At 43.5% G+C, this 23,960-nt stretch overlaps 1 protein-coding gene across 4 annotated transcripts in view; it reads left to right on the forward strand.

Moving 5' to 3' along the window:
* The window catches only part of PCMT1 (protein-L-isoaspartate (D-aspartate) O-methyltransferase), a 56,998-nt gene that overhangs the window by 15,179 nt on the left and 17,859 nt on the right, over positions 1 to 23,960 (forward strand). For all 4 annotated transcript variants that reach the window (XR_012902720.2, XM_075924425.2, XM_075924424.2 and 1 more), the window contains exons 2-4: positions 5,348 to 5,452; positions 10,145 to 10,176; positions 19,062 to 19,166. Coding sequence is in view for 3 of the 4 variants with exons in the window: in XM_075924425.2 (XP_075780540.1) it covers positions 5,348 to 5,452; positions 10,145 to 10,176; positions 19,062 to 19,166 (242 nt within the window). In the remaining variant the exon portion in view is untranslated. The remainder of the gene's footprint in view (positions 1 to 5,347; positions 5,453 to 10,144; positions 10,177 to 19,061; positions 19,167 to 23,960) is intronic.

The raw sequence follows: 23,960 nt of genomic DNA on the forward strand, positions 1-23,960 counted from the left end.
TGGCCTTGCCTGGCTGGAAGAGCCTGCTGTGGTGTTGGTGGGGGTGTACCAGCCTGGCTGGGCTCCCCCAACTGCTTCTGTTTAAGCGGTATCAGAGGTAGTGGGGGCGGGGGTAAGCACATGGGAGCTGGTGCTTGCATGGAGCCAGCTTTTAAGCAAGCTCCCAGTGAGCACTGGCTGCTGGGGAACTACCATCTCCCCCTCTGCTGCCTCTGATACAGAGGCAGTAGGGAGAGGTAGGAAGGGGAGACCTGGAGGCTCTGTAGGAGTGGTTACACATTTACCAATAACCCTTGTTTTTAACAACCCTTATTTGTACACCATTCAAGTTAAAATAAACCTATTTTTTTCCATTTGTTAGTTCCCTGAAGTGAAAATTACCAGCTCAAACTGTCACTAAACTAGTATGAAATAAATGTCTTTTTTGTAGTTAGATTCAGAGTCCATATTAAAGTTAACAGCAGGTCAATTGAAAATCAGAACATTTTTGTCTTAGGAGTTAATTATTTTAATTGAAATCCAAAGTAAATATTTTTCTCGAAACAGCTACATCCTTCAAAATAGATATCTAGTGATGGCAAATGAGTAAATTCACTGTCTTTTGTGGAAAAGATGAACATTTTAATGTAAATGTAAGACCTGTGTTATGATTTAACAAAGTCCTATTTGAATTATTGTCTGTTCAATTTTCTAATACTTTTAAGTGGACTGTATTGCATCAGAATATCTTAAATAGATGTTTAGTTCACTTGCCTATATTCACTGTTGATCAGATGCTATGGTTGTTCCTTAAATTGCTTCTATAGTAGAGTTGCTATATATTGTTTGTTATTTTAACTGAAAACCAGTTCTGGAGATTTGAAAAATTAATCTGACATCCAGCCCAGGGACTAAGCCACCTACTATGAACAGCCACCAAACTGTTTCTTCTGCCAGATGCACTACCAACTATACTCATGAAATTTAATTTGAAAAAGTTGTTCTGAATTTAACATCTTTTTAATACAGTCTAAAAATATGTAACTTATTACTTGGCATGGCCTAATAGAAAGAAAAAGAAAAGGTGAGTATCTTCATAGGATACCTATGACATTAATTAAATATATTAATCAAATAAACTACTCATGCAGCTCATGCTCTTATTATATCTTCTCACTTCTTGGCTTTGCTTCAGTTTTTTATTTAAGTAGTTTTATTTGTCTGATTCTTTAGTTCGTTGAATATAGTTTAATGAATATTTGCCAAATTCCAGTGAAATGCATGCCACGACTGAGCCAGCCTGCCAGCTGGCTCCAAATTTTTAAATGTAGAACCGCAGCAGGGGCAGCCTCGGAGTGGGGGCAGCTGCTGGGACCAACATGTGCTAGGGCTGAGGCTGCCAGCTCCTACTGTAGAGCCTGCAGCAGGCTGTAGTAAATTCCCTTTGTAAAAGTAGCAATGAACTGTACAACTGACAGAGTTCTTAACAATTACATGGTTACCATATTACATGATTTTTAACATACTTATAGTTTATACCTTTAGTTCATGTGCCTGGAGAACATAAGTTCAGACATGTCTGGTGGACATGGCTTAGTCCCCAACAAAGGTTGAGCAATTCCCCTAGTGTGGCCATATGGAGTTGATGGGTTGAATTGTAGCTCCCTTGCTGAACAATGGCTGTTGATGGTTATTTCCTTGCTATTGTCTCTGAAGAGTAATATTTGGCCAATTCCCCAATGTACAGCATGTTTCAGTGACAACCATACAACACAGTTTTTATAATTTCGTATTTATTGATTTTATATATAATTTAGATTGGCTTTCAGCAGATCACAACCTTTTTCTTTGCATAATATCACAATTATATATAAATGATGAAAATAGGGGTAACAGAGTGGTCCCCCAATATATAGAAGAAGAATGTCAGTAGTAGGCTTGAACTCTGATGGCTAGTTCAAGTTGTGGTCAGGATTGCCATGTCCTCACTGGTATTTTTAGTTCATGACCTAGACTAGATCAAAGCTGGCACAAATCTGTCTTCCAGGATTGGGAGGCATTCTCCTTACAGAAGTGTCAGCATACTCTGACAGGGCCAAAAATTTAGAGCATCTTATTTCTCTTAGTCAGCCTGAGACTCTGAGATACATTGAGACTCAGAATTGTTATTAGGGATGTTTGATATTGTGTGATTGAATAGTCATGTAACCACATGAAATCTTAGTGGTTACATGACTATTCAATAGACCCTGCACGTGGGGCCGGCAGCCAGTACACTCCTGGCCCCACTCTGGGGAACCTCCTGCCGGTGGTAGGCGGGAGCAGGTCCACCAGGGCAGTCAGGTGCCCTCTATCTGTGGGGGTCCAAACTTCCCACGGATAGACACTGGTAGAGACAGCAGCGTGGGGAGGGGCAGGGAAGTGGCACCGTAAAACTTAAAAGCCAGGTCCTGCCAGCACCAGCTCCTGTTTGTCCATCCCCCACTGCCTCTGTAGGACGCAGCGAGCGGGGAGGGGAGCAGATAGGTCTGCGGAGCTGGCATGCATGGGAAGCCTGCTTGAAAGCCAGCTTTCTGCGTGTATCCCCTCCAGCCTGTAACTCCTCACCCTCTGCGCTGTTGCCTCTATGAGAGGCAGCAACGGGTGGGTGAGGAGGGAGGTGGATCTGGTGCTTGTGGGGTGCTTAAAGCCAGCTCCTCATGGGCATTGGCTCCTGCTTCACCGCCCCCCCCCACCTCCTCCCTGGCTGCCTCTGATACAGCTCATGTCTTATCCCGTATACCTCTGATACAGAGGCAGCAGGCGTGGGGGTGTGTAGTCCACAAGATTAACCAATAAACCCAAGCTTATTAGTTAATCATGTAGTCAACTACATGTTGGCATCCCTCATTGTTATTAAGAAGGAAGTTTTGGTTTTATAATTAACATTGTGGAAGTTCCTCCCCAAACTTCCTGCTACCATTACTTTGGGATTAATAAAATCATTTGACATGTTTGCCTGGACTATTGTAATATTTATTGTACAATGGTCACTATTTGAAAAATGGAGCAGCAATCTGAGAAATTGTAGACCATTATGTAAATCATTGTTCCTTTTTTGTAATATAGATCTAAATACTTTTCAAGAGGGAGCATTATCTTGTAGTTGAACAGCACGAGTCAAGGAAATCAGATCGCCATTCCTGGTTCTACTTCATGCTGTCTGAATTTAGGCAACCTCTCTTGCTCAAATTTTCCATTTATAAAATGAGAATAAGATAATTGGAGCAAAGTTTAATGTTCACAAAGCATTTCAAGATCCCCTGAATGGAAGGCCCTGAAGAAATTTAGTATATTAGATGATTAACAGTTTATCCCTTGAGTGCATGTACATATCAGTGTTGGTGACTGCAGCAACTTGTTAACATTTAATCTTTTTTTAGTTGAAATAGTTTTATTTAACCTTAGCCCTACTTTCTCTAAATTGGAGGCTTCATGTTCAACATTACAATCTCAATGAAGAAATATTTTTCCTGAACACTCATGTACCTTATTTACATCTCAGAAGCCCCTCTGTATGCATACAGTAATACTGTAGTCACCTGCCATGGCACTCATTCATTATTTTACTTTCCTTTGCTGCCAATAACAAAAGAGTTACTGAGATTTCAAGACTGGATCTCAGAAAGGCACTTGAATGGTGGAGGCCTCTTGGTGACCTCTAATGGAAAGGTCAGAGAACAAATTTAGGAGTTTTTTCCTACTTGGTAGTACGTAAATATTTACCAGATTTCAAATGTCTAATTCAATGGGTGTATGGATATTTCTCACCCCTTCCTTTTTTGTAGTACACCAGTGTTTCTTGTTGTATGTTTAATTATAATTGATCTGTGGAACTAACCATTTTGTTGTGATAGCAGTATAATAGCAGCTCAGCAAATTTATGAAATTTCCATGTTCTTATGGATATTTTGCAGTACTATTTCCGGAATGAAAAGTTCTGTGCAGGTTTGGTAGCACTTTGATTCTTCAATACAGAATCAATGGAAGTATTCAGTTCTTAATGAAACCGGAGCATATTATGTGTGTAATGTGATGGAGGAAAGATTTTTAGCTAGGAAGACATTTGACACAGAAGGATTCTAAGTAAAGAATAACTTTATATATGATATTGCTGTTGGGATGTTTGCCACCATGCTTTTTGATGGTATATTTCCTGCTTGCTGCCTCAGTTGCTTTACATCTACAGAAGCTTCTTTGGTTTTGCTTATTAGGTGCTTCCTTAGATATTTTTGCTTTTGATTTGAAAAGGCATTGAAGTAATTTTAATAAAAATAGCCCCATTATAAGCTTAAGAGTTAGGTTTCAATTATTAGATCTTGGGCATAGTTTTCAAAAGTGCCTAATGTCTGAGCCTAAGTCCCACTTTAAAAAATGGCTTAGATGCTTTTAAATTTTTTACTCCTTATATAATGTATATTGCTTCACAGAGCATTTCATTTTTTTAAAATTTTGTTTTTAGGTTAAACTGCAAACCTTTTTGTTACATAAGTGACTAGCTGTGAAGTATGCTGTTTACTTCAGTTACTTTAGTTTACTTTTGTGATTGCGTGTATGACTTTTCAGAGCACTAAGGAAAATGAGGCTAAATCATTTTAGAAACAAAGAACTCAATCACAAGTTAAACATTTTTAGTGACTGAACTGGTAATGCGCATGAATGTAAAAATGATAAAAGCAGTTTATAATTTGGTTGGGAGAGATGTAACCATTCTGATGTGAACACTTGTGGGCTGGTTAAGACCAAGTGTCAGAAGTCAGAAGCCTGACGATATAGGAGTTTCTTTATAAGAGGAACAGATTTGTTAAGACATAGTGAAACAGCACTTGAAAACAAATCACTTTATCAAATAAGCAAATATATTCTAGTTTCTCAATTGTGGCTTTGTTCCTTCCTTTATATATAGAGGAACCATCAACTGTTTGTTAGCAGAACAATGCACATTATGTTGAATATTAAATGCTAAACCAATTTGACAGTATTTCTTTAATGAGTGGCAAAAGTATGCAAAAAATCCATTTTCCTGAGGGGGCTTTAGGGTTCTAACAAGGAATATAAAATATTAAAAAGGAATATAAAATCTTCAACATATTATAGAATTGAAAGCATTTAATTTTAGAAAATCTTGGGGTGTAACTCAAAATTCTATGTATTGCATATTAGTCGAAGCTTAAAATGAAGCTAAGTACAAGCCAAAGTATATGTAACATGATTTTTTTTAATTTATGAATTCATTTATTTTACAATTTATGTTCTTGAACAGATATATTGTAAAAAAGGAGTTGCTTTCATGTTTCTTGTAAACAAATCTATTTTTCTTCTTCTTCAGAAAATGGAATAATCAAATCAGATAAAGTATTTGAAGTAATGTTGGCTACAGACCGTTGCCACTATGCAAAATGCAACCCTTATATGGACTCTCCTCAAGCAATAGGTAAGAGACCATCTATCTAAAACATCTGTTCTTAACAGAATGTGAGTTTGGCGTGTGTGATAAGAATATGAAAGTGTTTATATTTTAAAGAAACGTTTAAAAATGTATATAGGAGCCTTTTTAATTCCTTACAATGAGCTGATCCAGCCTTTTTTAATTTGAAAATTTGGCTTGTGCAGAATATATTGTAGTGCTCTAATTATTATTGTTTTTCATTGTGTTACCAGTTTGACATGATGGCTTTACTGTATAAAACCTTAAACAATTTGGCTCTAGTTACATTAGAGATGTTCTTTCTGTTTGTATAATAGTGCTGTTTATCAGCTGTTGTGGGTACTTGACCTAAAACAATGGTCTCCAGTCTTTTTAAACATGAGATTACTTTTTTTTTTTTATTTAAGTGCAATCCAGGATGTACCTCAAACCCAAACACTGTTGCCCCACCTCCTTCCTGCTCCTTCTCCAAGGCCCTGCCCCTGCTTTCTCCATTCTCTCTTCCTCTCCCATCCTCACTCACATATATCAGGCTGGAGGCAGAGGTTTGGACTGTGGGGGAGGGGGAATGCAGACACTGATCTTGGGTTAAAGGATTTGGAGTGTGGGAGGGGGTTCATTGTGGATGCTTGGGAGGGAGTTTGGGTGCAGGGGGATTTAGGGCTAGGGTGGGGTTTTAAGGTGAAGGGGGGTTTCGGGACTGGGGCTGGGGTTTGGAATGCAGGCTCCAGCTGGGCACTGCTTACCACAGGTGGTTTCTGGGTGGTGATGTAGGGAGCTAAGGCATGCTCACCCCAACCCTAGTCCTCCACCACTCCTGGCAGCAGCCAGCAAATTCCCTCCATCCCTGCCCCACCTCTGCTCTGTGGAGATGGGGTATAGGATGAGGGGAGGGGCACCCTGACATGAGCACCCCTCTCTTCTTCCTGTGCACTGCACAGCAAGCAGAATTCTCCTAAGGGTGGGGAGCACCTCCAGGGCAGGAGCAGCACGGCAGTGCTGAGAGGGGCAGATGAAGTGCCAGCACTTGATAGCCTCCCAGCCACGCCTGTCAGGATTACCTGTCAAAGGTTTGAAGATCTACCAGTAGATCCCAATCTGCTGGTTGGTGATCACTGACCTAAGAGGTTAAATAAGATGGGGCTGCTGGCAGTAGGGATGTTTGACTGTAAATGACTAACCGCTTATTGGTTAGCAGTGTTGGTTACACTCAGTGAAGCCTCCTTCTTGGGAGCCAGGTGGACAAAAGGCTGCCCTCTGTGCTCCCTGGGAGTAGGCTTCACTGAAGTAGGAGAGCCGGGCGGGCAAGAGTTGCCGGGTTTTAGGCTGGCAGGAACTGGTAGCCTCACTTCCCAGAAGGCTTCACTGTGGGCTCTGCAGTATAAAATTAAGCTTTATACTGCAGAGCCCACAGCGTGAGTAACAGTGTAACTTCTGAGATTTTCAGCAGTTACACAGTTGACTTATTATTAGTTTTTTAACATCCATAGCTGGTAGGGCATTTTTCAATGAAGGATCATGAATTCTGGAATTTGCTTGCTCCCATCTAGACCCTTATTTTTTTTCTTTTTGAGAAGTCAAAGCTTATTTATTTTTCATTTCTGAAGCTTTCATATTGGTTGATGGTGAAAGATAGTAGTACTTATTGTTGATTAATTCATATTGAACTGCTTGTATATTTGTATACATACACATATGTATATTTGCATATATACAACATACACTGCTTCCTGTGGCTTCCCTTGCCTGCAAACGGCGAACCAGAGCCATTGGGAGCTGCAAGGATCTGTGGCTGAGGAGCCAGTAAACACACCGGAGCAGCCAGTTAGCCGTTTTTTCTTGGAGTGCTTGCTCATGTCCATTCCAGTTAGGGTGTGCGTGCACCACATGCATGGATTCCAGAGCTTTTTCCCTTAGCAGTATCCGTTTGGCCAGCCAGGAAACTCCCTGGAGTGATGCTGGCATATCGATGCATATATACCCCCTGCTGACCCTCCATCCCCTCAGTTCCTTCTTACCACCCTTGATGGTAGCTGGAGTGCTCAACTAGTTAGTCTATGCTTTAGAGTATATACAGTTCTTAGTTTTGTAGATTAGATTAGTTTAGTAGTGTAAACAGTTTAAAGTTGACCGTTTTTATCGGGGAGTTTTCCCCACATTCTCTCTCCCTCCTCCCCCCCCGGGAGGGGATGCCAGAATCACATAGTTTTAAACCATGTGTGAAGGGCTCTAAACCTATGCCCTGTGGTGATCTGTATGACTCCTGTGTGAAGTGCTTAGGAGAGGGCCATTGCACAGACAGCTGTCAAATTTGCAAGAGCTTCAGGCCGAGAACGAAGTGGGAACATGATTCCTGCCTGAAGCTCATTTTAATGGAGTCCCTGCTTCAGCCAGTAGTGCCGGAAGTGGTACCAGGTGTATGCAGCACTCTGGTTTCTGTGAACCTTCCTCGGCACTGAAACAGATGGCACTGGCAAAACCTTTGACATCAAAACGTTAGTTGCAGTCTCCAACACCATCCAGGAAGAGACAGCACTGGGGAAGATCCTCTACGAAGCATGGTCTTAAAGTGTGCCATGGAGATGGGATTTTAGCTCAACAGCACGTCAGGCTCATGTGTCACATCGGCACTGGTTGAGTTCAGTGTGCACAGAGAGTCCGTCACTGGATGTGGTGATTGAAGAGGTCTAGCAGCCATTGGCTCTGGAAGCATTAAGTGCGGCACACAAGCTCATAGAGTTCACTTAATCTCTGGGACCAGTTATGATCGATGATGATGAACACCAGGCATCTTCATTGGCACCGGACTGCTGGTGTAGTTGCGGGCTCCGGTACAAGCACCATTCCCGGTGCCTATCCTGGCTCCAATACCAGCACCGACAGTGCAGCAACAGCAGCACTCTGTACCAGTACTCGCTTCGGTACCGCTGATACCATCAGCACCGACTAATACGGAAACCTGGGCACCGACCGTATCATCAGCACCATCCCCCATGGTACCACAGGCTCTGGTACCGACTATGATGGGGCCTCATGGAAGGTAGTGTTCCTCGTTGCCATTACATCAGGAGAGTGTCAGAGCTGAGGACCCTCACATCAGAACCCCCTTATACAGTTTTTTTTGCAGACAGGGTTAGGCTATGTCATTCCTGCCACAGGTCATGTCATATTTTCACATGTTCCAGGTCATCCCTATTGTCTTCCCTAAGCCCCACGCAACACTGAGAGAGTTTAGTCCCTGGATGTGAGGAGGGCCCTAGCTTTCTACATTGATAGGACATGAGAGTTTAGGAGGTCACCACAACTTGTTCTTTCTATGGTAGAAAGAATGAGGGGTTTCCCAGTGTTGGCCCAAAGCTTGTCCTTGTGGATCACTTCCTGTGTCTGAGCATGTTACGTGCTTGGGATGGATGGTGCCCCTGCTTATGGCACATTCCCTGAGGGCACAGGCCTCATCAACAACATTTATCACACAACTGCTGATCCTAGAGATCTGTAGGGCAGCCATGTGATCCTCCATCCATATGTTTACAGCCCATTACGCCATTGCACAGCAAGCTTGGGATGATGCAGCCTTTAGTAGGGCTATTTTGCAGTCTGTTGCAGAATAGGGTTCCGACCCCACCTCCTGTGGTACTGCTAAGGAATCACCTAACTGGAATAGACATGAGCAAGCACTCCAAGAAGAACAAACGATTATTTACCTTGTAATTGTTCTTTGAGATGTGTTGCTCATGTCCATTCCAAATTCCACCTACCTTCCCTTTGTCGGAAGACTCTGGCAAGAAGGCACTGAGGGGGTAGACGGCCAGCTGCCGATATGCTGGCACCACTTCAGGGGGCTCCCTGGCTGGTCCAATGGATACTGCTAAGTGAAAAAGCTCTGGAATCTGTGCACACCTAACTGGAATGGACATGAGCAACACATCTCGAACAACAGTTACGAGGTAAGTAACCGTTTTGTTCTCAGAGTGGTTTTGTGTACCACTTTTGAGAAAAACTGATGTATATGTATGCCAGTGGTGGGTAATCTGCAGCCCACATGCAGCTCATTGGGGTTCTGTATGTGGCCTGCAAGACATTTTCTTTACCACGTTCCATGTGCAGGGTAGCCAGATTACACTGGTCTTTGTCCACGTATGTTTTTTTCCTCTATCGGAATTACTGCAGTGACATGCACGTGAAGTGAGGTGCGTGCTGATTGCTCACAACATTGTGAGAGCCATGTACTTCCTCTACATCCAATTATAGCACTGCTATGATTTAATCTGCACGCCCTGCTAATTTTAGGTATGCAAGTGCAGTTAGCACAAACTATCTATCTTGGGAGATCATCTTGGTTTACAGCAATCTTGTGGCCCACTAAGATGGAGGGCCTCTCATGTGGCCCACTCATTAATCTAGGTTGCCCATCACTAATATATTTTGATTTACAGACATGGTCCCTACATTAGAGAGGTCATAATCTAGTGCAAAAACATGACAATTATGAGCCAAGATTGGAATGTGGGAAATAACAGTGGAAAGGGGAAACATTACTTGTGGGATGTAAAAGTTACATAGGCAGCTTTCATGCAGTATAGCTTTACAAAACTAAAGGTTTATACTAGGAATGCAATGTTTCATACATAAGTTGGATAGGAATGTTACAATACTAACTTGTATCATCAGTAGGTTTACCTCTTCCTTGTTTTACAGGTTTCCAAGCAACTATCAGTGCTCCACACATGGTAAGCATTAGATTTATAACACAGAAGGTTTAGTGAAGATTACTAATAATCTAGTCACTCATTCTTAACAACTTTCACTGTATCTATTGGTGGTAGCAATTTCTGGTAATCTTGCCTGTCCTTTTGTCTATAATATGTGAATTCAACCAAGTGGAGTTATTGTGATATATTTAATCTTTTACATAAGAACAGCCATAGTGGGTCAGACCAAAGGTCCATCTAGCCCAGTATCCTGTCTGCGGACAGTGTCCAATACCAGATGCCCCAGACGGAGGGATCACAACAGGTAATCCTCACGTGATCCCTCCCCTGACACGTACCTCTAGAGTAACAGAGGCTACTGTTTCCTACTCATCCTGACTAATAGCCATTGATGGTCCTAACCTCCATGAATCTATCTAGCTCTCTTTTGAACCCTATTAAAGTTCTAGCCTTCACTGCATCCTCTGGCAAGGAGTTCCACAGGTTGACACTGTGCTGAGTGAAGAAAAACTTCCTTTTGTTTGTTTTAACCCTGCTGTCTACTAATTTAATTTGGTGACCCCCCTAGTTCTTATGTTGTGGGAATAAGTAAATACATTTTCCTTATTCACTTTTATCATACCAGTCATGATTTTCTAGACCTCTATCATATCCCCCCTTAGTTTCCTCTTTTCTAAGATGAAAAGTCCGAGTCTTTTTAATCTGTCTTCATACGGGACCTGTTCCAAACTCCTAATAATTTTTGTTGCCCTTTTCTGAACCTTTTCCAATGCCAATATACCTTTTTTCAGTTGAGGCGACCACATCTATACAAAGTAATCAAGATGTGGGCATACCATAGTTTTATATAGAGGCAATATGATATTTTCTATTTTACTCTCTATCCCTTTTTTAATGACTCTTAACATACTATTTGCTTTTTTGACTGCCACTGCACACTGAGTGCATGTTCTCAGAGAACTATGCACAATGACTCCAAGATCTCTCCTCCTGAGTAGTTGTAACTAAATTAGTCCCCATCATATTGTCTGTGTATATATAGTTGGGGTTATTTTTTTTCTATGTGTATTACTTTACATTTATCAACATTAAATTTCATTTGCTGTTTTGTTGCCCAGTCACTTAGTTTGGTGAGATCTTTTTGAAGCTCTTCGCAGTCTGCTTTGGTCTTAACTATCTTAGTGTCTGAAAATTTTGCCACCTCACTGTTTACCCCTTTCTCTAGATCATTTATAAATTAGTTGAATAGTATGGGTTCCAAGACAGACCCTTGGGGGACCCTGCTAGTTATTTCTCTGCACTTGGAAAACTTACCATTTATTCCTACCTTTTGTTTCCTCTCTGTTAACCAGTTATCAATGCATGAAAGGACCTTCCCTCTTATCCTATGACAACTTACTTTACTTAAGAACCTTTGGTGAGGGACCTTGTCAAAGGCTTTCTGGAAATTTTAAGTATACTATATCCACTGGATCCCCCTTGTCCACATGTTTGTTTGACCCCCCTCCCCCAAAGAATTCTAGCAGATTAGTAAGGCACGATTTCTCTTTACAGAAACCATGTTGACTTCCCCTAACAAATTATATTCATCCATGTGTCAGACAATTTTATTCTTTACTATAAAGGCAGTCCCCGGGTTACGTACAAGATAGGGACTGTAGGTTTGTTCTTAAGTTGAATCTGTATGTAAGTCGGAACTGGCGTCCAGATTCAGCCGCTGCTGAAACTGATCAGCAGCTGATTCCAGGAAGCCCGGGGCAGAGCAACTCTGCCTCGGGCTTCCTGTAGTCAGCGCTGGTCAGTTTCAGCAGCGACTGACTTGGGGACGCCTGGGGCAGAGCAGCACCCAAGCTGCTCTGCCCCAGGGGTCCTGATTAAGCCGCTGCTGAAACTGACCAGCAGCGGCTGAATCAGGACGCCTGGGGCAGAGCAGCTGGGGTGCTGCCAGGTTGGTCCAGTAGCGCCCAGAGTGGCGCTGCGGGACCAACCGCCAGCGCCCCAGTTGCCCTACCACAGGCGTCCGGAGAAAAGCCTGGTCTGCTGGAGGGGCGGGGGGGGGCGCACTAGCTGCGGCTCCCCCCCCCCCCCCCCCAGCAGACCAGGGAGACGCGGGCGGCGGACAGAGACGCACCGCGGTCCCGCCGCCCGGGTCCTCCGCGGCTTTGCTCCCCATCTGCCTGGTCTGCTGGAGACCAGCAGACCAGGGAGACGGGGAGCAAAGCCTTGGAGGACGCCGGCAGCGGGACAGCCGCGGCGCGTTTGGGCTATCCCGCTGCCCACGTGCTCCGCGGCTTTGCTCCACGTCTTCCTGGTCTGCTGGGGGGGTTTTACTTCTCGCCCCGGAGGACGCGGGTGGCGGGACCGCGGTGCATCTGGGCGTCCCGCCGCTCCCGTCCTCCGGGGCGAGAAAAACCCCGATGGTAACTATGGCATAAGTCGGATCCGCGTAACTCGGGGACTGCCTGTAGTTTCAACTAATTTGCCTGGTACTGACGTTAGATTTATCAGTCTGTAATTTCCAGGATCACCTGGAGAGCTCGTTTTAAATATTGGTGTCATGTTAGCTATCTTCCAATAATTAGATAAGGAAGCTGATTTAAAGGATAGGTTACAAACCACAGTTAAAAGTTCTGCAATTTCCCATTTGAGTTCTTTCAGAACTCTTGGATGAATGCCATCTGGTACTGGTGACTTGTTACTGTTCAGTTTATCAGTTTGTTCCACAACCTCCTCTAATGACACCTCAGTCTGGCACAGTTCCTCAGATTTGTCATCTAAAAAGAATGGCTCAGGTTTGGGAATCTCCCCAATATCCTCAGCCGTGAAGACTGAAGCAAAGAATTCATTTAGCTTCTCCACTATGACTTTATCATCTTTGAGTTCTCCTTTCGCATCTCTATCATCCAAGGGCTCCATTGGTTGTTTAGCCGGCTTCTTGCTTCTGATCTACTGAAAAAACATTTTGTCATTACTTCTTGAGTTTTTGTTCTTCAAACTCCTTTTTGGCTTTTCTAATGATATATTTACACTTAATTTGACAAAGTTTACGATCCTTTCTATTTTCCTTACTAGGATTTGAATAACTTCCGATGTATCTTTTTATCTGTCACTACTTCTTTTACCTGGTTAAGCCAAGCCACGGTGGCACTTTTTTGATTCTCTTACTGTGTTTTTTAATTTGGGGTATTCATTTAAGTTGGGCCTCTATTATGGTCTTTTTTAATAGTTTCTATGCAAATTGCAGAGATTTTACTTTTGCCACTGAACCTTTTAATTTCTGTTTAACTAGCTTCCTCATTTATGTGTAGTTCCCCTTTTTGAAATTCAATATTAAGAATGAAATTATATTGAGAGATGAGCTCTCTGCTAAATGAGACCCAGACAGTTCATGGATGAGGCTTAATAAGTGAACATTGGGAGATATTTCAGTGCACTGAAATATCACAGATACTAAACTATTTCCATATCAGTGTTTTCATGTATTTGAAATTAAGAATTAATTGGTCATATTTTGCCCTTTTAGTATTTTGAGAATCAGAGTTTGTGGGAAAGAAGGGCAACATTTTTATAGCTTATGCTCTATTTCATAGAACACTAGAACTGAAAGGGACCTTGAGAGGTCATCATTCCAATCCCCTGCTCTCATGGCAGGACCAAGGACCAAGACTATCCCTGATAGAAGTTTATCTAACCTGCTCTTAAATATCTCCAGAGATGGAGATTCCACAACCTCCCTAAGCAATTTATTTCAGTGTTTAACTATCCTGACAGGAGGTTTTCCCTAATGTCCAACCTAAACTTCCCTTGCTGCAGTTTAAGCCCATTGCTTGTTGTCTTATCCTCAGACTAAGGAGAACAATTTTTCTCCCTGCTCCTTGTAGCACTCTTAGGTTCTTGAAAACTTCTATCATGTTGCCTCTCAGTCTTCTCTTTTCTAAACTAAACAAGCCCAGTTCTTTAAGTCTTCTCTCCTACCTCATGTTCTCTAGACCTTTAATGATTCTTGTTGCTCTTCTCTGGCCCTTCTCCAAATCTTTCTTGAAATGTGGTGCCCAGAACTGGACACAGTACTCCAATTGAGGCCTAATCAGCACAGAGTAGAGTGGAAGAATGACGACTTGTGTCTTGCTCACAACACTCCTGTTAATGCATCCCAGAATCATGTTTGGTTTTTTTGTAACAGTTTCACTATGACCCCTAGATCCCTTTCTGCAGTATTCCTTCCTAGATAGTCAAGACCAATTCTGTATGTATGAAACTGATAGTTCCTTCCTAAGTAGAGTACTTTGTATTTGTCCTTATTAAACTTCATGCTATTTACCTTAGACCATTTCTCCAGTTTGTCCAAATCATTTTGAATTTGTCTTGTCATAAAATTATTTTTTAGAATTCAAAAGGATAGGGACTAAATTAAACTATCCATTTTGAAAGATTGGCTTTTTATATCTTAAACAAGTTAACATGGCTTTCAGAGAAATGACAACAATAGTAGTTGTTATAGAATCTTAATGTAGATATGTGTTTCTCACACTACTAAACTTACCACTGATTACACATGTCACACGCACAGAGGGTATACAAGATTCTTTAAATAGAACAGTAAGTAGAGTTCAGAATAAGAATCTACTATAACTATATTGATTACCGTTATTTAAGATGTGTATCAGGTATTTCTGAATTCTTAGTGGAACATTAAGCTAGCCTGCATTACAGTAAATCAGTACAGGTTGAACCTCTGTGGTCTGGGACACTCTCTGGCAATATTCCAATAGGACCACAGATGATGTTGGACCAGGAAGCCCAGAGACAGGTAGAGCCAGAAGCCCTGTGTCTCAGGGCTGCCCACAGAGTAGCAGCAAAGGGCAGCAGAGCTATGGCAGCCCCGGGATTGTAGAACCCCGGCAGCCCTGGAACTGCAGAACTCAAGCAACTTGTGAGCAGCGGTGCTCCAGCGGCCCTCAATCCCAGCAGGCCCGGGGCAGTGGAATACTGACGGACTTGGCAACCCTGGGTCAGTGGATCCCCCGCAGCCCAGGAGTCACTGAGTTCTGGCAGCCCCAGAGCAGTGAAGTCCTGGACGCCCCAGGGTGGGGGAGCTCCAGTGGCCCTGTCAGCCCTGGAACAGCAGCTCTCCAGTGGCCCCAGAACACTTTCCCCCTCCTCTCAGGAGTGGAGATCTGGAGGCCCCAGAGATGTGAAGCCCCAACAGCTGTGGGGCAGTGAAGCCCTGGGAGAGGAGTGGAGCCAAATCAGCCAGCAGTGGAGCTGATAAGGGGGCCACCTGGTGGGGTCTGCTGATGGACCCTAGAGTCCATCAGCAGAGTGGCTGGAGTTGACCTCCCCTGGTCCAGAAAAATCCCTCATTTGGGGATCAGTCAGGTCCTGAGGATCCTGGACCAGGGAGGTCCAACCTGTATCAGTAATTGCCCTTAGTGATCAGTGTAAATTCACTGAGTGCATATTATTACTCTAGTCCATCACATAAGCAAGTTAGAAAGAAAAATATGCATAAATAGTTTATGTAGCCTATTCCTTTTAGGTTAGTGAAACTGAAGACCTGTGTTGGGTGAAAAAACCCAATATAATGTGCTTTGTATACAGGTTTTTTATCAGTTACACATTCATTGATAAAATTTATTAAACTAACTTTTTTCCAAACTTACCAAAGTTGCTACTCAAATATTTGAGTTGCAATTATAAGCTTCAGCCATTTCCAGTGTTGTAATATTAAGTTGTGATTAAAATACTTTGTTCTTGTCTAAGTCAATAGATTGTTCGGATTTTGTTCTAAAAAATGAAGGCTCTTCTCAAAGGTGATAGAAAAAGGAAAATTCATTAATGTGAAAGTTTTGCAACCTTAAATAGGCTATTTCCCAACGAAGAGTTAGATTTGCTCTAAGAAGAATGATTCTATTAGGGCAATCAATAGTAGAAAATCAAGTTATATCCATCAAGGATGGTAGTACTCTGGTACATTCTTTCTTTGTCCACACTAGGGACGCAAAAAGGACTTTTAAAAAGTAATCGTGTAACTGCTAAAAATCCTAGTGGTTACATGGTTAACCGTTTTTGGCTGGGTGGGTCTAGAGAGGGAAGGATACTGCAGGGGTACCCCCTCTGAGCTCTTCAGTGGAAGGCTTATACTGCAGAGCCCGCAATGCAGCCAGCTGCCCAGGAGCAGAGCTAGGAGCCGACTTATCAGCTGGCTCTTGCTGTGCACTGTCTGTCAGTCCTGCTCCTAGGGAGCCAGCTGCTGCCCCATGCTGCGAAATCTGCAGTATCAGAGCCCACAGCGTGAGCCGGTTCTGTGGGAACTGGGCTGGGAGCTAGGAATGTAATAGTGTAGTTGATTAATCAATTAACCGATAAGCAAAGCTTATAGGTTAATGCTATGGGCTATATGCATTTCCTCCTTCCCTGCCAGTAAATTTTTTACCAGGCTGGCCAGCAGTGTGGCTCCTACCTCCACTGCAGCTCTGCATTTAAAGAGTTTTAGGAGCCAGGCGGGCAGGCAGCCCAGCTCAGTTCCAGCTCATGCTTAGTCCCAGAGCTCAACCCCAAGAGTGGGACTAGCAGCTGCGAGCTGGCATGTGACTGCAGGGCACAAGAGTTTAACTGCAATGGAAACTGATAAGCTGATGCTTATTGGTTAAATGGTTAAATTCTTACATGTCTAGTCCACACACCTAAATCCTGGATTTCTGTTCTAAGTAAGTAAGGAACTTCAGCCCTTTGGGAAAGGAGTGTAGGTTTTAGCAACCTGTACTCTAAGCTGTATTGCTGTTGATTCCTGATACAAAGTCAACAGAATCATGAAGCTACTTACAGGTATAGAATAACAGAGCACTTGATTCCCCCCCCCCCCCACCATGTTCCTTAATTTCCCATTTTTTGTTCTACCTTTTAAATAAATGCTGCTTTTGTTTTGGGTCATCAGTTTACTATTTAGACTGTTTTTTTCATTGAAGAAAACTAACTTTGCTATTTAACCAACCTCTAAAACTAGTTGCATAATTTTCCTGGGAGTCTGATAGTCTAGGTGAGATGCAGCAATTGCTAAGACTAAATTCAGAGTTGTGTTACATATTATCGTCCAGAAATTTAGGCGGGGAATGAGGAGGAGTATTTGTTCACTATCAGTATTTCTATAATGGAGTAGAGAAGGGAAAGGACTAAGAAACAGCGGATCCTCCTGTCCTGTACATGGAATCTCAACTCTCAGGGGGTAAATCTGTAGTCTCCCAAAAACCTTCTGCATGAGGGCAAAAACCACTGTAGTTATTCTTTAAGAAGGCTTTTTACAAACATGGAGGAAGCAGCAGAGCTTGCCCTTAGTGCCCCAAACAGAAAATTGGCCTGTGAAAAAAAACTGATTAATTTTGAAAGAAACTTATGCATGGGGACTATTCCACCATTTTTCTGATGCATTCAGACCATAATTTAAACTGAGAACATGCTACTATAAATATAAAAATTATCGGTATCTGGAGAAATCTGAAATTCTAAATATCTGTTGTTTTGTAATTGTGATGATAATACTTCAGCAATAAGGTTTTTACACTCCATGATGATGTAATCTTGAATAAAATTCTTACGATATTGAAGGCCTATTCTATACCAATTGTAGTATAAGTACCTAAATGCAGGACATCTTGGTCGTGTTAATGATTGCTTCAGTAGAATCATAGTCTCTTCTGGAGCTTTTCAGGTTGTGATTACTTTTTGGCTTAATTTTAAAAAATTGGTAGATTTCAGATTTTTTTTCTTGTATTTGATTGAATTGCATGTGGCCAACTTAAAAATATGGCTTAATGGAACTTCATGTGCCCCAGAGTCTAGTGGCCGCTCAGTTCAGGTACAAAGTGAACTGAAACTGATTGGAGAATTGCCCTGTGTGAGACTCGGGTTAGTATAATACAGGACAAGCTGGCTATGCTGTCTTCTCCGCCTGCTGTGCTTCTGCCTTCTTCCACTGGGCTGAGCTACTTAGTATAAAGGGGAAGAAGGGTGGCAGAACAAGGCTCCACTTTCTCCAGTTTGCTGCTGTTAACATTAGGAACATTATGCCATATATATATATATAAAGCTGCACCCTACAGATTTAATTAGAGCTAATCTGAACAAATTCGGGGAGCAGCATTTGGCTTCCTGCAAGCTCCTTCTCTGCTGTACCTGAGCTGTGGATGCAGCAGAAAACTCAGCTCATAAATGGGTCATTATATGAACCTTTTAATTATGAACTTAAAACCAAATTGTAGGGTAATGTTCATGATGAATTTTCCAAAGATGATTGATTTTTTTTTTTTTTTGTTTGGTCCCAGATTCTTTGCCATATGAGGCCTTGGTTGATACAAGGTGGGGCGTTAGTTGGGAGGCAGCCATCAGGGAGCTCTTCGTGGCTTCCTCATGCTAGCTTTGTGTTGGTGCTATATAGGTTAGAGCAACCTATGGGATGCTTTTTTGTATTCCAATTGTCAAATAGTTTCCAAGAGACTGCAAGCTGAGGATAGCTGGAACATAGTACTTAAACCATATCCTGTGCCAGCACTACTCCTTTGGATGTTGCAGAATTCTCAATTGGCTACATCTTTCATGGAGTGTTTCAAAGGATCTTGGATGCAGTGTAGATTCTTTACCAATTACTTCATTTTAAAAATGACCATGTGCGACAGACCTAAAGATACTGAAATGGCTATTAGAGGAAATAGTTGAGAACAACGTGTTAAAGTTGCATGGAAAAGCATGAAAATAATTATCTTGCTGTGGTACAGAAGAACTCTGTTGGTTTCCTGTAGTAACATTGATTTTTTTCCTGTATTACCTGAAATCTCTGAAAAGGTGACTATGTACTGGTTAAAATGAAGTTTTAAAACTGTATGTGCTCTTTCTCTTTTTTTCCCCAGCATGCATATGCTCTAGAACTACTATACGAACAGTTACATGAAGGAGCCAAAGCCCTTGATGTAGGATCTGGAAGTGGTATTCTTACAGCTTGTTTTTCACGAATGGTGAGCAACCTGTTTTACCACTTGAACGAGAAGAAACTTTTCAATGTTTTTCTGGTTAAATTTAAAAGAAAAAATAGCAACATGAATGTATAATCTCTAAATTTCTAGCATCCTTATCTTATAGTAAACTGGATTAGTTTTTCTAAGAACTATTGAAATTTACCTACCATGTCAGACAGCTGAACATCTAGATTAATATTCTGTTCTGATAATGGCTAACACCAAATATTTCAGAAAAAGGTGCAGTAAATCTCATAATGGACAACTCGGGAAAAAGTTAAAGAGAAGTTTCTTCGTAACCTCAGTCAGCAGTTTCCTCATTCTGAAGCATGAGGATTTATTACTCCTGGGGGAATTCTGGCCACTGTGCATGTACAGACTTTCTGAGTGGGAAGCAAAGAGAAACCATAAGAGCATTCCATGCCCCTCCTCAGAAGCATAGGTGCATTGTTTGGGTGTCCAGAGCAGCTGGTGGAGATGTAAATCACTGGGGAGGGAATTGTGTTGCGGATGTCCCATCCATCAAACCCCTATGCATCTGGACTGCTGCCAAGCTTCACACTGCTGCCCACAAAACTGCCCATCTTTTCTACCTTACCCCACCACTGAGTCTCTCTCACTGCATCTGGAATCCCATACCACTCAGACCCTTCTTCCCAAGCCCCATCCTTCCACACCTAAATATCTCCAGCCCCATGCTGGCCAATGGTCCCTACCCTGCACCAGTCTCAACTAGGGATGTGAAGGACTAGCCGATTAGTTGCTTCCTCCTCTCCTTGCTGCCTCTGTCACATAGAGGCAGCGTGGTGGGGGGGGAAGGAGAGGGTACTTCAAAGTGACAGCGCTGCTTGAAGCTTGGGGCCAGACCCTGGACTCCACATGGTGCTGCCACTTTGAAATTCTGCGTGCAGCCCTGGGCCAGCTGGGGTGTCCCCAGGCTGCACGTGGCATTTCAAAGTGACAGTGCCTCACGGAGCCCAGGGTCAGCAGGGAGTCCCCAGCTGACCCCTAAGGCTGTTGCTACACTTCAAAGGCAGAGGCGAATAGTTGATGCAAAATGCATTGACTATTCGATTAGTCAGTTGGTTGATACTTAACATCCTTAGTCTCAACAGTTAGTCCAGGTTAGGTCTGAGTGTACCTCCCCTGCATAGAGCGGTCAGGGTCAAATCAGACTCACTCCCAGAAACTTCCTCCAGTTTTGCTCTCCCTTCTCCCAGTGCTTCTCAGCCATAGGGGATCCTAAGGGGAGCTGTCCCCTCCTTCTGCCAAACCCCCATTCATCCAGACTCCCTCCCTAGACCCTATGCTAAGATCGTTCCCCTTATACCCGTACTTCCTCCATCCCCATACAATAGGCCCACCACAAATCCCCTACGTACAGCCCCCACTGAGCCCCTCTCAGCTGCACCTGAATCCCTCCACCGAGCCACCCAGACCTCCCTGTTAAGCTCCATCCCCCGCCATCCCCACTGAGCCCCAACTATGTGCACCTGGAATCTCTGCTGAGCTGTTTGTATACAGATTGCCCAATGCAGAATGCTCTCACCACACACCTAGATCCCCTCTACATTTGGATCCTGCTGGGTAGGGTCAGACCTAGAGCAAATGCTACCCGAGGTAAGGAGTGTTTTCGACACCCTCCCTCCAGCTGTTAAAATGTTAGATACCTTACTTTTATTGCAGCTGTAGCCCATATCTTTGCACAGTTTGTATAAATGATGTTTTTAATGATCTAGAACTTCGAAAAGCTGCACTCACTGGTCACTATGGCTGGAAGCGTGAGCAGAATCTTTAAAGCTATCCACACATTAGGAAAAGTGTCCTTCAGGTCTGCATCATGAATGAATTGGGGGATCTTCGAGTGGAGAGTGTTTCCTGTGTGGCAAAATGGTATGGGTGGTGTTGTCCAATTTGATATAGAGGTCTTTATCTTTGATGGGCAAATATTCCCCAGGTGTCAGTGTCCAGTGATGGTCCATCCAGTTGTTCAAGAGTGTTTCCCTGTCTGCTGGGAGCTTACAAAGGTCATACAAAAAAGTATGGTGCTTTATTTATCTAACTTTTCTTTAGAAAAGTTAAATGTACACCCCAAATTAGATGTATACCCCAACTTAAATGTATACCCCAAATTAAAAAACATAGTAAGAGATCTAAAAGAGAGTCACCGTGGCTTAACCACCATGTAAAAGAAGCAGTGAGGGACAAAAGGGCATCTTTCAAGAAATGGAAGTCTAATCCCAGTGAGATAAATAGAAAGGAACATAAACACTGTCAAATTAAGTGTAAAACTATAATAAAAAAAGCAAAAAAAGATTTTGAGGAACAGCTAGCCAAAAACTCAAAAAACAATAGCAAAATGTTTAAGTACGTTAGAAGCAGGAAGCCTGCTAAAAAGCCTGTGGGTCCCCTAGACAATCGAGATACAAAAGGAGCAATCAAGGATGATAAAGCCATTGCGGAGAAGCTAAATGATTTCTTTGCATCAGTCTTCATGGCTGAGGATGTTGGGGAGATTCCCAAACCTGCACTGTCCTTTGTGGGAAATGAATCTGAGGAACTGTCCTGGATTGAAGTGTCATTAGAGGAGGTTTTGGAACAAATAGAAAAACTTAACGTGAACAAATCACCAGGACCGGATGGCATTCACCCAAGGGTTCTAAAAGAACTCAAATGGGAAACTGCAGAACTGTTAACTGTGTTTTGTAATCTATCCCTTAAATCGGCTTTTGTACCTACTGACTGGAGGATAGCTAATGTGACACCAATATTTTAAAAGGGCTCTAGAGGTGGTCCCGGCAATTACAGACTGTTAAGTCTAACGTCAGTACCGGGAAAATGAGTCGAAACAATAGTGAAGAATAAAATTTTGAGGCACGTAGAAGAACGTAATTTGTTGGACAAAAGTCAACATGGTTTCTGTAAAGGGAAATCATATCTTACTAATCTATTAGAGTTCTTTAAAGGGGTTAACAAACACGTGGACAAGGGGGAACCAGTGGATATAGGGGTACGTCTACACTACAACGTTAATTCGAACTAACTTAGTTCGAATTAGTTAATTCGAACTAAGCTAATTCGAACTAACGGATCCAGACTAAAAAACTAGTTCGAATTAGCGTTTTGCTAATTCGAACTAGCATGTCCACATTAAGTGGACCCTGAACCAGGCTTAAGGATGGCCGGAAGCAGTGCCAGCAGGGCATCAGAGGAGGACTTAGAGCGTGGAGATGCTGTCTCAGGCTAGCCGAGGGCTGTGCTTAAAGGGTCCCGACCCCCACCCCGGACAGACAGTTCTCAGGGGTGCCCCGCTTGCAAAGCAGTCCTGGCTTGGAGTGCCCAGAGTACCCACACTGGGCACATCACAGCACTCGACCATCAGCCCGACTGCACTTGCCGCAGGCTGCCATCTGGGGAGAGGGAGCAATCGGGGGGCGGCTGCAGGAGAGCTTCCACCCCAAAAGCCCGCAGAGCCAGCCCAGTCCTCCCCATCGGGGGCTCGTGCCCCATTCCTCCCTCACCTCCTTCCACTTACCCTTCCCTAGCCCCTTTTCTTGATGTACAAAATAAAGGACAATTGTGTTCAAAAATGGAATCTGTCTTTATTGAACAAAACTGGGGGAAAAGGAGGTGGGAGAGGGGAGGGCAACTAAAATGATATGGGGTTGGGAACAGGTCCCATATGAAGAGAGGCTAAAGAGACTGGGACTTTTCAGCTTAGAAAAGAGGAGACAGAGGGGTGACAGGATAGAGGTCTCTAAAAGCAGGAGTTGGGTGGAGAGGGTGCATACAGAAAAGTTCTTCATTAGTTCCCATAAAGAAGGACTAGAGGACACCAAAGAAAAGGAATGGGTAGCAGGCTTCAAACTAGTAAGAGAAAGTTGTTCTTCACAAAGCAAAGAGTCAACCTGTGGAACTCCTTGCTGCAGGAGGCTGTGAAGGCTAGAACTAGAACAGAGTTTAAAGGGAAGTGAGATCAAGTCATGGAGGTTGGGTCCATGGAGTGCTGTTAGCCAGGGGGTAGGAGTGGTGTCCCTGCCCAAGGTTTGTGGAAGGCTGGAGAGGGATGGCACGAGACAAATGGCTTGGTCATTGTCTTCGGTCCATCCCCTCCAGGGTCCCTAGGGTTGGCCGCTGTCGGCAGACAGGCTACTGGGCTAGATGGACCTTTGGTCTGACCCAGTACGGCCATTCTAAGCTCAGGGCTCAGGGGTCTCACTGGACCACTCTGATTTTCATGCACTCCTGCTCCTGGGTGTCCAGGCTGGAAGCTCTCCTGCCCTAGACGGCCACTTTCCTGTGCCTAGTGCGGAGATGGGGACGAGGTCCACGATGTCCGCACTAGCCCAGGCGGGTGCCCGTCTCTTGAGGTCCCGGGCAAGCTCCCGGGAGCTGCCAGCCTGGTCCCGGGAACAGGGGGAGGGCTGGGGGGCATCGGGTGGGTGGCTCGATCCGTGCCAGGTGCAGGGTCTGCTGGCTGGGTGCTGGCAGGCTTGCACCTGGCACGGGCACCGTAGCCAGCCCGTGCCCCTTTAAGGGATCCGGGGCTGGGAGGCGGGCAATAGAGTTTCCCTGGTGTTGGCCAGAGTGGCCACCAGGGAAACCTGGGGAGGGCTAGCTTCCCACTAGTTCGAATTAAGGGTCTACACAGCCCTTAATTCGAACTAGTAAGTTCGAACTAGGCTTAATCCTCGTGGAATGAGGATTACCTAGTTCGAACTAAGCGCTCCGTTAGTTCGAATTTAATTCGAACTAACAGCGCTAGTGTAGCGCCTATGAAACTTAGTTCGAACT

Source organism: Pelodiscus sinensis, chromosome 3 (assembly GCF_052426305.1).
Source record: "Pelodiscus sinensis isolate ZL-2025 chromosome 3, ASM5242630v1, whole genome shotgun sequence".
Classification (NCBI taxonomy): Eukaryota; Metazoa; Chordata; order Testudines; family Trionychidae; genus Pelodiscus; species Pelodiscus sinensis.